This window comes from Bufo gargarizans, chromosome 5, assembly GCF_014858855.1.
Source record: "Bufo gargarizans isolate SCDJY-AF-19 chromosome 5, ASM1485885v1, whole genome shotgun sequence".
Taxonomy (NCBI): domain Eukaryota; kingdom Metazoa; phylum Chordata; class Amphibia; order Anura; family Bufonidae; genus Bufo; species Bufo gargarizans.
Genome location: NC_058084.1, coordinates 236636902 through 236652255, shown reverse-complemented (window position 1 = coordinate 236652255; position 15354 = coordinate 236636902). Strand labels below are relative to the sequence as shown.

General features: G+C 43.4%; 1 protein-coding gene across 4 annotated transcripts in view; it reads left to right on the top strand.

The window, feature by feature from the left end:
• TRIO (trio Rho guanine nucleotide exchange factor) overlaps positions 1 to 15354 on the top strand; it is a 584493-nt gene that overhangs the window by 95055 nt on the left and 474084 nt on the right. For all 4 annotated transcript variants that reach the window (XM_044293534.1, XM_044293537.1, XM_044293535.1 and 1 more), the window contains exon 4: positions 9157 to 9349. In XM_044293534.1, the coding sequence (XP_044149469.1) occupies positions 9157 to 9349 (193 nt within the window). The remainder of the gene's footprint in view (positions 1 to 9156; positions 9350 to 15354) is intronic.

Genomic DNA, 15354 nt, shown 5'->3' with positions numbered 1-15354 from the left:
TTGAGTGAAATAAGTATTTGAACCCTCTAACAAAAAAAGACTTAATACTTGGTGGAAAAACCCTTGTTTGCAAGCACAGAGGTCAAACGTTTCTTGTAATTGATGACCAAGTTTGCGCACATTTTAGGAGGAATGTTGGTCCACTCCTCTTTGCAGATCATCTCTAAATCCCTATGGTTTCGAGGCTGTCTCTGTGCAACTCTGAGCTTGAGCTCCCTCCATAGGTTTTCGATTGGATTAAGGTCCGGAGACTGACTAGGCCACTCCATGACCTTAATGTGCTTCTTCTTGAGCCACTCCTTTGTTGCCTTTGCTGTATGTTTTGGGTCATTGTCGTGCTGGAACACCCATCCACGACCCATTTTCAGTTTCCTGGCAGAGGGAAGGAGGTTGTCGCTCAGGATTTCACGATACATGGCTCCGTCCATTTTCCCGTTTATGCGAATAAGTTGTCCTGTGCCCTTAGCAGAAAAACACCCCCAAAGCAAAATGTTTCCACCCCCATGCTTGACGGTGGGGACGGTGTTTTGGGGGTCATAGGCAGCATTTTTCTTCCTCCAAACACAGCGAGTTGAGTTAATGCCAAAGAGCTCTATTTTGGTCTCATCAGACCACAGCACCTTCTCCCAGTCACTCTCTGAATCATTCAGGTGTTCATTGGCAAACTTCAGACGGGCCTGCACATGTGCCTTCCTGAGCAGGGGGACCTTGCGAGCCCTGCAGGATTTTAATCCATTGCGGTGTAATGTGTTTCCAATGGTTTTCTTGGTGACTGTGGTCCCTGCTAATTTGAGGTCATTAACTAACTCCTCCCGTGTAGTTCTAGGATGCTTTTTCACCTTTCTCAGAACCATTGACACCCCACGAGGTGAGATCTTGCGTGGAGCCCCAGAGCGAGGTCGATTGATGGTCATTTTGTGCTCCTTCCATTTTCGAACAATCGCACCAACAGTTGTCACCTTCTCTCCCAGCTTCTTGCTAATGGTTTTGTAGCCCATTCCAGCCTTGTGCAGGTCTACAATTTTGTCTCTGACATCCTTGGACAGCTCTTTGGTCTTTCCCATGTTGGAGAGTTTGGAGTCTGCTTGATTGATTGATTCTGTGGACAGGTGTCTTTTATACAGGTGACTAGTTAAGACAGGTGTCCTTAATGAGGGTGACTAATTGAGTAGAAGTGTCTAACCACTCTGTGGGAGCCAGAACTCTTAATGGTTGGTAGGGGTTCAAATACTTATTTCACTCAATGAAATGCAAATCAGTTGCTATCTTTTATTTAAAGTTATTTTTTCGATTTTCCTTTTGATGTGCTATCTGCCACTGTTACAATAAACCTACCATTGAAATGATACTGTTCTGAGACTTTTCATTTCTTTGTCATTGGACAAACTTACAAAATCAGTGAGGGGTCAAATAATTATTTCCTCCACTGTGTATATATATATATATATATATATATATATATAATATATTATATATATACACACACACACACACACACACACACACTGATTCAGACACCACTGCAGACAAGAGGTCATCATGGGGTCATGAATGCAGCAGTCACTTTCAGTCTGTGGTAGTTTTTATCCTAGGAAGGGGCAATAATCTCTGAGCATTTAGGAGACTGATTGCTTTGGGGTAAAAGCTGTTCTTCAGCCTAGTGGTGCGGGCATGTAGGGCTCTAAGACGCCTACCAGAGGGTAGGGGAATGAAAAGGCTGTGGCCGGGGTGAGTTGTATCCCCGCAGATAATTTTTGCCCTGTTGCTGCAGCGAGCAGTAAAGATGTCATCCAGTGATGGTAAATGAGTACCAGTTATTCTGCCAGCCATTCTGTATATGTTAGAAGTCCACATTTCGCTATTTAACCGCTTGCCGCACACCTAACGCCGATAGGTGTCCGGGCGGCTGCAGTCATAGGCTCAGCGACGCCTATTGGCGTTATCTCGTGTGAGCCAAGTTTTCCTGTGAACGCGCACTCACAGGAGCGCGCAGTTCAGAAGTTAATCTACAGCCTGCCGGCAGCGATCATTGGCTGGCATGCTGTAGATTTTTAAAAGATCCAATCAAAGAGGTATGTCAGACGCTATTTTGTAAATAGTGTCTGATATACCTGTTACCTGGTCCTCTGGTGGTCCCTTTTGCTTGGATCGACCACCAGAGGACACAGGCAGCTCTGTAAGTAGCACCAATCCCCACACATACACACATTACACCCCCCCTGTCACTTATTAACCCCTGATCACCCCCTGTCATTGATCACCCTCCTGTAAGGATCCCTTATCACCGCTAGTTACTTAGCTACTTGTTAGGTAGTTAGCGCCCAGCCCACAGCACCGTAGTGACTGATTAGTCGCTGATTAGCGTCATCGCTGTCGCTAATCAGCACTAGTACTATATAGTATCTGTAAGTGATCAAGACTGATCGCAATCAGATCTCTATAAATACATTAGGGTCACTTTAGGCTCTACAAAAAATGCAGTGTTCGCCCGATCAGGACTGATCTTGTGCGCACACTTGCGTTCAGTCCGCCCCACCACAGTCACATAATTTTTTTTTTTTTTTCTGATCACTGCAAAAACGCAGTAAAAGAGCTGCGGCGCTATAAAGATCACTATTGAGCTTTCTGGCTCTTTATTAGCGATTACAGCTTTACTTCGCAAGCACTCCTTTTTACTAGGCAGGTTTGCTCTTTTTCCTAGGTAGTCTTGGAGGAATACTCCCTAAATTTAGTGAGCCCAAAATGTTAAATAAGGGGTATCCCGCTGAAGAGGCCTACAGGATTCTGGCCGTGATGGATGAAAGCGATGGGGACACCTCACCCGCTGAATCCAGTGGTTCAGAATATGAACCTGTAGACAGCAGTGGCACTCTAACCGCTAGCGAAGATGACGAGGTTGAGGTCCCTGCTACGGTCAGGTGTACCCGATCCCATGTCAGTGTTCTGCATACCCCGTGTGATGAACCTCATTTGCAGCAGTGTGGTGCTAGCGCTGATCTTTTTTATGGTGCGGCATACACCAGCAGCGCAGCACATCCTGGACCTTCTACCAGCACTGCTGTATTCCCTGGTGAAGTGGCGAGCACCAGAAGAGCAGTTCAAGCTGGTACGGTGGCACGTGCAGTTACTCCCCTGTCGCAGCCACCACGTTCACAGGCCCGTAGAGCCCTTAGTCTCCCAGAGGTGCTGGCAAACCCAGCTTGGCACTCCCCTGCTTCCGCCACACCGTATAGACCCCTTTCACCGCCCAGTCTAGAGTTCGCGTGGAGACAGCTCATTTAGGATCAGCCCTAGAGTTTTTTTTAGCTGTTCTTCACCGCGGATCTCTATGACTTAGTTGTGGCAGAAACCAACCACTACGCCACACAGTATATTACCGCCAATCCGGAAAGCTTCTATGCCCAGCCTTTCTGGTGGAAACCAGTCACAGTTTCCGAATGTAAAATATTTTTGTGCCTTCACCTCAGCATGGGTCTAACAAAAAAAATGTATATTGCGGTCCTATTGGTCTAAAGACCCAATACATTACATGCCCATGTTCTGTGCTGCTATGTCCAGGGCACGTTTTGAGGCCATCATGCGCTTTATGCATTTTATTGACAATAAAACCTGTCATGCAAGAGGCCACCCTGCTTATGACCGGCTCCACAAAATTCGGCCCCTCATAGACAATTTGTCATCCAGATTTGCAGATCTTTGCAGAACATATGCATAGACGAGTCCCTAGTACATTTTACCGGGCGCCTTGGCATCAAACAGTACATACCCAGCAAGCGTGCCCGGTATGGGGTCAAACTGTATAAGCTCTGTGAAAGGGCCAGAGGCTATACATATCGTTTTAGGGTCTATGAGGGAAAAGACTCAAAACTGGAGCCGGTCGGATGTCTTGACTACCTGGGGAGCAGTGGCAAGATTGTCTGGGACTTGGTGTCACCGTTACTCCACAAGGGGTACCACTTATACGTGGACAATTTTTACTCAAGCGTGGCCCTCTTTTGGCACTTACATCTAGTCGGAATTCAATGCTGTGGCACCTCGCGACCTAGTCGCCGGGGCTTCCCCCAACGGCTCGTTACCACCCGTCTTGCAAGGGGGGAGAGGGCTGCCTTGTGTGACCAAGAACTGCTTGTGGTGAAGTGGAAGGACAAGAGGGATGTTTACCTTCTGTCCACCATTCACGCAGACACGACAGTACAAATTGAAAGGGCAACTAGAGTCATTGAGAAACCCCTCTCTATCCGCGACTATAACCTTCACATGGGAGGGGTGGACTTCAATGACCAGATGTTGGCTCCCTAATTGGTGTCCCGCCGCACCAGACGCTGGTATAAGAGGGTGTCTGTTTATTTAATTCAATTGGCTCTGTATAATAGTTTTGTTCTCTACAGTAAGGCTGGGAGAACAGGATCCTTCCTAAAATTCCAGGAAGAGATAATTTCGGAACTCCTGTATCCAGGAGGGTCCGTGCCCCAAGTCCCTGATGTAGTTAGCCGGCTACATGGCAGACACTTCCCGAGTGTCTATCCTGGTACCCCAACTCAGCGTTCCCCAAGAAAAAGATGTTGTGTCTGTAGCAGGGGTGGAATAAGGCGTGACACCACCTTTTTTTGTCCTGACCAGCCTGCCCTATTCATAGGGAAGTGTTTCCGCAAGTACCACACACAGGTACACTATTAGTGTAGGGATTGCGTGACACAGGACAGGCGCACAGGGGTCTTTGGGCCCTTTCACACAGAGCTGACACAAACCTCTCCTTTCACCTGGGACAAAGTGCATAATGTACTTCGCCACATCTCTGGGCGATTTGCGCTTTGCACATTGTCCCACGGAGAAGTAGAGGTTTGTCCTATTAAGGTAAAAAATAAAATAAAATCACAGGTAAGCAAAAAAGTTAATGTTCTGTTTCAAATGTTATATAAAGTTTATAAAAGTTTATGTTAATAAATTTATTGCGTTGCGGCCTGTTTTTACAGAAGTGTGCCCCTCTTCAGGCATTTGTTTTTAGAACAGATTGGCTGCTGTGGCACCACGCGACCTAGTCGCCGGGGCTTCCCCCAATGGCTCGTTACCACCTGTTTAGCAAGGGGGGGGGGGGGGAGAGAGAGAGGAAGAACTGCTCGCGGTGAAATGGAGAGACAAGCGTGACGTTTACATGCTCTCCTCCATTCACGCAGACACGACAATCCAAATTGAACGAGCAACCGGAGTCATTGAAAAGCCCCTCTTGGTCCACGACTATAATTTGCTCATGGGAGGGGTGGACTTCAATGACCAGATGTTGGCTCCCTATTTACTTTCCCGCAGAACCACACGCTGGTATAAGAAGGTGTCTGTATATTTAATTCAATTGGCTCTGTATAATAGTTTTGTTCTCTACAGTAAGGCTGGGAGACCAAGATCCTTTCCTCAAATTTAAGGAAGAGATCATTGAGAACCTCCTGTATCCAGCAGGTTCTGTGGCCCCAACCACCAGTGTAGTGAGGCGTCTACACGAGCGACATTTCCCCAATGTCGTTGCTAGTACCTCAAACCAACCGCCACCCCGAAAAAAATGTCGTGTCTGTAGCAGGAGTGGAATAAGGCGTGACACCCGCTATTTCTGTCCTGACTGCCCTGACCACCGTGCCCTATGATTAGGGGAGTGTTTCCGGAAGTACCAAACACAGGTACACTTAGCATAGGGATTGCGTCAGACAGGATAGGCACACAGGGCTCTTAGGGCCATTTCACTCACAGCTGCTGCAAACCTCTTCTTTCAAAGTGCATAATGTACTTCGCCACATCTCTGGGCGCTTTGCAACAAAAGAAAAAAAAAACACCGGTAAGCCAAAAAGTTAATGTTCTGTTCCAAAAGTTCAATAAAGTTTATAAAAGTTAATGTTCTGTTCAAATGTTATTATCAAGTTCATGTTAATAAATTTATTGCGTTGCGGCCTGTTTTTTTTTTTTTTTTTAACCTTCTAGGTGGACCAACCGACCAGCTGCAGCACTGATGTGCATTCTGACAGAAGCTTTGCGCTGCTGTCTGATTACACAAAGTCGGTGTATGCGGCGCTACAAGAGGAGATTTCTCCTCTGCAGTAAAAAAGATACATTTGCCGAGGTTTTGAGCTGAGGGGCGGTGTTCATATTCTTTGGCAAACATTTGTTAAAAAAAAAAAATCCTATGTCCTGGCAGACGCCTTTCCCCTCTTGCACATTTTTTGGGCAGAGATTTTTTCATCCACATTTATCGATGCGAATGAAGAAATCTGTGCCGTTCATTTTTTCTTTCAGCCCAGAGGCTGAACGAAAAATAAAAATCTCATTACCCGTATGCTCAATATAAGGAGAATAGCAGAAACTCCTAATGTTGGCCATACATGTAATGATTGTGGAGACCCTTAAATGCCAGGGCAGAACGAAAACCCCACAAATGACCCCAGTTTGGAAAGAAGACACCCCAAGGTATTCGCTGAGGGGCATATTGAGTCCATGAAAGATTGAACTTTTTGTCCCAAGTTAGCGGAAAGGGAGACTTTGTGTGTGTGGGGGGGGGGGGGGAACAATTTCACATTGCCCTACTTCTTCTGGGTATGGTGATACCACATGTGTGACACTTTTTTGCAGCCTAGGTGCGCAAAGGGGCCCAAATTCCAATGAATACCTTTAGGATTTCACAGGGCATTTTTTACACATTTGGATTCCAAACTACTTCTCACGCTTTAGGTCCCCTAAAATGCCAGGGCAGTATAAATACCCCATAAGTGACCTCATTTTGGAAAAAAGACACCCCAAGGTATTTCATGAGGGGCATGGCGAGTTCATGTAAAATTACATTTTTTGTCACAAGTTAGTGGAATATGAGACTTTTTGTAAGGAAAAACAAAATAAAAAAAAACATTTTCCGCTAACTTGTGCCAAAAAAAAGAAAAAATTCTAGGAACTCGCCATGCCCTTCACGGAATACCTTGGGGTGTCTTCTTTCCAAAATGGGGTCACTTGTGGGGTATTTATACTGCCCTGGCATTTTAGGGGCCCTAAAGCGTGAGAAGTAGTTTGGAATCCAAATGCGTAAAAAAATGCCCTGTAAATTCCTATAGGTACTAATTGGAATTTGGGCTCTTTTGTGCACCTAGGCTGCAAAAAAATGTCACACATGTGGTATCGCCGTACTCAGGAGAAGTAGGGCAATGTTTTTTGGGGTGTATTTTTACATATACCCATACTGTGTGTGAGAAATATCTCTTAAAAAAAAAAAATAATTATACAAAGTTGGCACTATACAGAGATATTTCTCTCACCCGGCACGGGTATATTTAAAAATACACCCCAAAACACATTGCCCTACTTCTTCTGAATACGGAGATACCACATGTGTGACACTTTTTTGCAGCCTAGGTGCGTAAAGGGGCCGAAAGTCCAACGAGTACCTTTAGGCTTTACAGGGTTGCTCACAATTTAGCCCCGCCCAAAATGCCAGAACAGTAAACACACCCCACAAATGACCCCATTTCAGAAAGTAGACACCCCAGGGTATTCACTGAGGGGCATAGTGAGTCCGTGGGAGATTATTATTTTATTTTTTGCCAGAAGTTAGCAGAAATGGAAACTTTATTTTATTTTTCTCAGAAAGTGTAATTTTCCGCTAACTTGTGAAAAAAAAAATCCTTCATGAACTCGCGAATACTTTGGGGTGTCTTCTTTCTAAAATGGGGTCATTTGGGGGGTATTTATACTATCCTGGCATTCTAGCACCTCAAGAAACATGACAGGTGCTCAGAAAGTCAAAGCTGCTTCAAAATGCGGAAATTCACATTTTTGTACCATAGTTTGTAAACGCTATAACTTTTGCGCAAACCAATAATTATACACTTATTGGATTCTTTTTTTTTTATCAAAGACATGTAGCACAATAAATTCTGACACAAACTTGTATAGAAATGTAATTATATTTGAACAATTTAACCAGAGAAATTAAAAAATACTTTTTTTTTGAAAATTGCGGCCTATTTTGATTATCGGGAAAACGAAAAATCTTAGCAGTCATTAAATACCACCAAAAGAAAGCTGTATTTGTGAGAAGAAAAAAGAGATAAAATTCATTTGTGTGCCAAGTTGCATGACCAAGCAATAAACCATTAAAGTTGTGAAGTGGTTAATAAAAGAATGTATTGTATTTTTATTTTTTTTATAACTAAGTTGAACCTGAAGTGTAACGGTCATATATATTTTTTTTTATATTTTTTTTTTTATTTGCTACTAGGCATGTATACATGAGTTAGTATGTCAATGATTGTCAAAAGGTCTGTAATTTCCTTATAATAGCTTTCATTAATGTCCCCTGTCCCTTTCCACTGGTCCCTTAAAAGACCGTTGCTATGGCTTTTCTGTCTTCCTTTTAGTATAAACATAAGACAGAGGGGTGGTCACGTTGCATGCCTGCATTAGGCTTCAGAGTGAGGAGGCGTGTCTCTCAGTAATCCAATCTGATTCGCTGGCAGGGAGCTGCTGTCTAAAGCAAGTGTGTATGTGAAGTGAGGGAAAGCAGTTTTGGCCGCAGAGGAGCCATTTTGAGAAGGTCCTCATATTGTAATTGTTTAAACAGCCTTAAAGGGTTTCTGCACTATCCAGAGGATAGATCATCAGCTTCTGATTGGTGGGGGTCCGACACCTGGGACCCCCACCGATCAGCTGTTTGATAAGGCAGCGGCGTTGGCATTAGCGCCGCGGCCTTTTCACTGTTTACCGCTGGCCGAGTGACGTCGCGACTAGTATCAACTAGCGTGAGCGGGGCTAAGCTCTGTTCACTTGAATGGAGCTTGACCCCGCCCACGCTAGTTGATACTAGTCGTGACCTCACTTGCCCTGCCGTAAATAGTGAGAAGGCCGCGGCGCTGCTGGGGAGCCGCTGCCTTCTCAAACAGCTTATCGGCGGGGGTCCCGGGTGTCGGATAGGATCCAGAGGATAGATCATCAGTTAAAACAAAGTGCAGAACCCCTTTAACTAATAGAAATACTCAAGGAAAACAGTGGTATTTGAAGAAACTAAAGATTTATTTATGCATAATACTACTGCAGCAGTAACATATGCTAAAAAGTATTTTTTTTAATGAAAACATGACAGTTACACTTTAACAAGTTTTCATGCTTTTTGTTTTTTTCTTTTACCTGCAGCGAGGAAGTTTGCAAGCGTGGTTTTACAGTAATTGTAGATATGCGTGGCTCTAAGTGGGACTCAATTAAGCCTTTACTGAAGATTTTGCAAGAATCATTTCCTTGTTTTATTCACATTGCACTAATCATAAAGCCGGATAATTTTTGGCAGAAGCAAAGAATTAATTTTGGAAGCTCCAAATTTGAATTTGAGGTAAGCTTTGCAATTCTGATCTTTTCCACAAGTTCATTTACATGCTTTCTAAATGTCATATTTTGGATTTGTATGAGTTGTACAAGTCTCCTAGTGGATCTAAGAGAATGTGGTTAAAAGGGTTTTACCAAAAAAATCGAAATAAAATTTGGCCATTCAAATAGAAAGTAATTTATCTCTATGAACAATTTTTATCACCACATTCGTATGAATACATTTAACACAAGTGGTTAACACTATAAAAATTCCAGAATTGCTGTTTTCTGTTCATCCCTCTTCCTCACAGAAATAAATGGAATAAATAGATCAAAAGATTGTGTACCCCCAAAATGGTGCCAGTGAAAATTGTGTTGTGCCACGAAAAATAAGCATACAGCTCAGTCAACAGAAAATTAGAAATGTCTTTGAACGCAGCAACACAGTCTTAGGCCTCTTTCACACGGGCGTCATGCTTTTGGCCCGGATAAGGCTAGGTCTACACGACGACATTTGTCGCGCGACAAAAAGTCACGCGACAGATAGGGCGCAACAGTTGTCGCGCGACATTTTGTTGCACTAATGTCGCGCGACAATTTTTATAATGGCAGTCTATGGTGTCGCACTGCAACATGCGACATGTTGTGACTGCGACGCGACAGTCGCAGAAAAATCCATCTTGAATGGATTTTTTGCGACTGTCGCGTCGCAGTCGCATGTTGCAGTGCGACACCATAGACTGCCATTATAAAAATTGTCGCGCGACATTGGTGCAACAAAATGTCGCGCAACAAATGTCGTCGTGTAGACCTAGCCTAAGACGCGGGTGCATCGCGGGAAAATGCGCGATTTTTAAAATGTTTTAATGTGTTTTGCACGCGCATGAGAAAAACTGGCATGTTTGGTACCCAAACCCGAACTTCTTCACAGTTCAAGTCATAAGGGAAAATAATACTTTCTGAATACAGAATGTTTAGTAAATTGGGGCTGGAGGGGTTAAATTTTTTATTTGATTTATTTAACTCGCCTTAATCCACTTGTTCGCACAGCCCGGCTTCTCTTCTGTCTTATTTCTTCAGGAGCTGGGTAAAGGACCTTTTGATTACGTCATTACATGGTCCATCGCATGATCCATCACCATGGTCCTTTTTCCTCACAGATGAAGGCAGAAGAGAAGCTGGGCTGCGCGAACAAGTGGATTAAAGAGTTAAAGTATTGTTATATTTTTTTTTAACCCCTCCAGCCCTATTTTACTAAGCATTCTGTATTAAGAATGCAATCGGGTCCCCATCCCGATCGTCTCCTAGAAACCGTGCGTGAAAATCACACCGCATCCGCACTTGCTTGCGATTTTCACGCAGCCCCATTCACTTCTATTGGGCTTGCGTTGCGTAAAAAACGCACAAAATAGAGCATGCTGCGTTTTTCACGCAACGCACAAGTGATGCGTGAAAATCACTGCTCATGTGCACAACCCCATAGAAATGAATGGGTCCGGATTCAGTGCGGGTGCAATGCATTCACCTGATGCATTGCACCCGCGCGGAAATCTCGCCAGTGTGAAAGGGGCCTTATTGTGCAATACTACAAATACAAAAAAAATATATATAATATTGTATAGCCGTAATCCAACTCGCCCCCATAATAATAGTAGAAGAATTGCTGGGGTTTTTTCCCACCAGTAAATTCCCCAACCCTAAATTTTAAAAGTTTAACATTATTTTATATGTACTCCAAAATGCCATTTAAATTACAGAAAAAAGACATGATATGATGACTGAAAAAAAAATGCTGAAGTTATTTGAAATGCAGAGATGAAAAAAAAAAACTGCGCTCTTAAATGGTACATAACCTTTTGAACAACTTTTATTTAAAAATATTCTTAATGCTCATAAGCTAAAGTTTTAGTAAATTCCTTTTTCTATATTTTTTAACAATTTTTTAGTCAAAACATGCACCCCAAGTCCGGGGTGTCTATAGCATTTGGGAATCCATACACCAGTACACTGCTGACATGTATGCAGTGTATAGACTTGCAGAGTGCAGAGCTGGAAAGGCACAGGCAGGAGCAGCACAATAAAAGAGAGGCACATTTGGCACTCGCCACTCGTAAAACTGTTTCTTTATTCTTCGCATCAAACTTGAAGGCGCACAGAGGAAGCAACATGCGGCAAGGTCGAGACGATGACTGTTTCGTGTCACTACTCTTCTTCAGGCCTATGGAGTGAGGATATCTGTGCACGGTGAATATTTGAGGGATATAGCTTGTAGTGTATATGGTGGCTTGCCCTTGTGGGTTTTTCTATATAGGCAAAACTATCAGGTGCCTCTTTGAACAGGTTAGGGAGCATTTTAAGGCTACTTTCACACGAGCGTTCTGCTGTCCGCTCGTGAGCTCCGTTTGAAGGAGCTCACGAGCGGAGCAGAACGCTTCCGTCCAGCCCTGATGCAGTCTGAATGGATGCGGATCCGCTCAGACTGCATCAGTCTGGCGGCGTTCAGCCTCCGCTCCGCTCGCCTCCGCACGGCCAGGCGGACAGCTGAACGCTGCTTGCAGCGTTCAGATGTCCGCCTGGCCGTGCGGATCCGTCCAGACTTACAATGTAAGTCAATGGGTACGGATCCGCTTGAAGATGACACCATATGGCTCAATCTTCAAGCGGATCCGTCCCCCATTGACTTTACATTGAAAGTCTGAACGGATCCGCTCAGGCTACTTTCGCACTTAGAAATTTTTCTAAGTTATTAATGCAGACGGATCCGTACTGAACGGAGCCTCCGTCTGCATTAATATGATAGGATCCGTTCAGAACGGATCCGGTCAAACGTGTGAAAGTAGCCTAATTCTGTTGGTTTTGAAAAAGGTTACCACAATTAATAGAGCATGTGAAACATATTCATAAAAGGGTCTCCAGAGAGTTGACATTTGTGTAAATTGAACATGTTCAGATACCTTTTAAGAGGGGATGATTGTCAAAGGGTTTTGTTAAGAAGGAAGCTGGCTGGATTATTCATTCTAATGCTATGGGACCATCGGGTCTCAATGATAAGAAGACTCTTGGTATGTTTTTGTAACTCGAATCATTACTTTTGTGGGATTTGATTTGTGTGTATTTGTAATCATATGTGCATTGTAACTATGGTGATGGCACCAGTGATCCATATAGAAAAAGTATGTGAACCCTATGGAGTTATATGGATTTCTGCACAAATTGGTGATAAAATGTGATCTGATCTTCATCTAAGTCACAACTATAGACAATCAGTCTGCTTAAACTAATAATGCACAAAGAATTAAATGTTACCATGTTTTTATTGAACACACCATGTAAACATTCACAGTGTAGGTGGAAAAAGTATGTGAACTAGACTAATGACCTCTCCAAGAGCTAATTGGAGTGAGGTGTCAGCCAACTGGAGTCCAATCAATGAGATGAGATGGGAGGTGTAGGTTACAGCTGCTCTGCCCTATAAAAAAACACACGCCAGTTCTGGGTTTGCTTTTCACAAGAAGCATTGCCTGATGTGAATGATGCCTCGCACAAAAGAGCTCTCAGAAGACCTACGATTAAGAATTGTTGACTTGCATAAAGCTGGAAAGGATTATAAAAGTATCTCCAAAAGCCTTGCTGTTCATCAGTCCACGGTAAGACAAATTGTCTATAAATGGAGAAAGTTCAGCACTGCGGCTACTCTCCCTAGAAGTGGCCGTCCTGTAAAGATGACTGCAAGAGCACAGCGCAGACTGCTCATTGAGGTGAAGAAGAATCCTAGAGTGTCATCTAAAGACTAACAAAAGTCTCTGGCATATGCTAACATCCCTGTTAGCGAATCTATGATACGTAAAACACTAAACAAGAATGTATTTCATAGGAGGATACCACAGAGGAAGCCACTGCTGTCCAAAAAAAACATTGCCGCACATTTACAGTTTGCACAAGAGCACCTGGATGTTCCACAGCAGTACTGGCAAAATATTCTGTGACAGATGAAACTAAAGTTGAGTTATTTGGAAGAAACACACACTATGTGTGGAGAAAAAGTGGCACAGCACACCAACATGGAAACCTCATCCCAACTGTGAATTATGGTGGTGGGGGCATCATGGTTTGGGGCTACTTTGCTGCGTCAGGGCGTGGATGGATTGCTGTCATCGAAGGAAAAATTAATTCCCAAGTTTATCAAGACATTTTGCTGAGATGCTGTGGCATGACCTCAAGAAAGCGATTCACACCAGACTTGCCAAGAGTATTGCTGAACTGAAACAGTTCTGTAAAGAGGAATGGTCAAGAATTACTCCTGACCGTTGTGTACGTCTGATCTGCGAATACAGGAAACATTTGGTTGAAGTTATTGCTGCCAAAGGAGGTTCAATCGGTTATTAAATCCAAGGGTTCACATACTTTTTCCACCTGCACTGTGAATGTTTACATGGTGTGTTCAATAAAAACATGGTAACATTTAATTCTTTGTGTGTTGTTAGTTTTAAGCAGACTGTGATTGTCTATTGTTGGGACTTAGATGAAGATCAGATCACATTTTATGACCAATTTGTGCAGAAATCCATATTATTTCAAAGGGTTCACATACTTTTTCTTGCAACTGTGTTACGTGCGCTGGTGTCCTCACGTCATAAGTCCAAAAAAGTGTAGTGACTCAAAACACCTATCGCATCGGCCCTGCCGCATGCTGCACCCTCTGTAAGACTTATTTTGTTGGCTATGAATAGATAGCCAGTTTTACGAGTGCTAAGCGCCACATTTGACACTCTTGTAGTACGGATTGAATGAGACTGTGTTGCTGAGAACCACTCGATATGTGAAGAACCTAAGTCTCTGGAGTTCTTTAGTGAATCCTGCATTCTGTGCTGTATTAGGTAGTGCCGACTTTTTGTTTTTTCTCTGGCTTAAGATCTTTTGACAGGCATGAGCAGCCATGTGTGCTTCCATACAGAGCTCACTGTGGTCTCTATGCCTGCAGTACTGGGGAACCTATACACCATACATGTCATATGGTACGCATACATGTCAGCTGTACAGATTCCAAAGCCCTGTAGAAATGCTGAATTTCAGGTGCCTATTTTGTCTGTAAAACAGTAAAAAAAAAAAAAAAATATATATATTACAAAAATAGGGAAGTTTTTTAAATAAACTTCTACAAAAGGTTAGGTACCTTTTTTGAGGGCGAACCCACAACGTACAGTTAAAGGTATATCTCTCTGAGTTAACTGTTGGTAGCTTTGGAACAGGAAATCGACTGTTCCTGACAGCTGAGGCTCCCTTGTGACTGGCAAACGGCCAATTGTAGCAGATCTTGCTGGTGATCATTGTGATTGGTGGGTCTGTACAAAACCACCAAATACATTTCTGTACAGTAGCTAGGCAGACTGGAATCTCTGTGTTTGGCTCTGATTTCCTCAAATGCTGTAGTAAAGCAGTGGAGATTAGAACCTGTGCTGGGATGTCCCCTCAATGCGAAAAACACCTTAAACCCCATGATTACCTTCAATTGCCTCCCATGTGTCCACACTGTCTGACCCCCACCACCTTCCACTGTATAAGAAAATAAAATAAAAATTCTGTCATAAATCACAAAAAAAAAGTTTGAAGTATTAGGTAGTGCATCCTCTTTAATCCGTTGTGTTAGGGTACTTTCACAGTAGCGTTATTCTTTTTCGGCACTGAGTTCCGTCCTAGGGGCTCAATATCGGAAAAGAACGGATCAGTTTTATCCTAATGCATTCTGAATAGAGCGCAATCCGTTCAGGATGTCTTCAGTTCAGTCTTTTTGCCTTTTCAGGACTGAGATGATACCGCAGCATGCTGCCGTTTTATCTCCACCCAAAATTACGGAACTCTTGCCGGAATGCCAGATCCGACATTTTTTCCTATTGAAATACAATAATGCCGGATCGGCCCTGAGTGTTCCGGCATTGCGGTCTGCACATGCTCAGACCGCAAAAAATTTGAAAAAAAAATAAAAAATCTGGATCCGTTTTTCCGGATGACTCCGGGGAGACTGATCTGGCA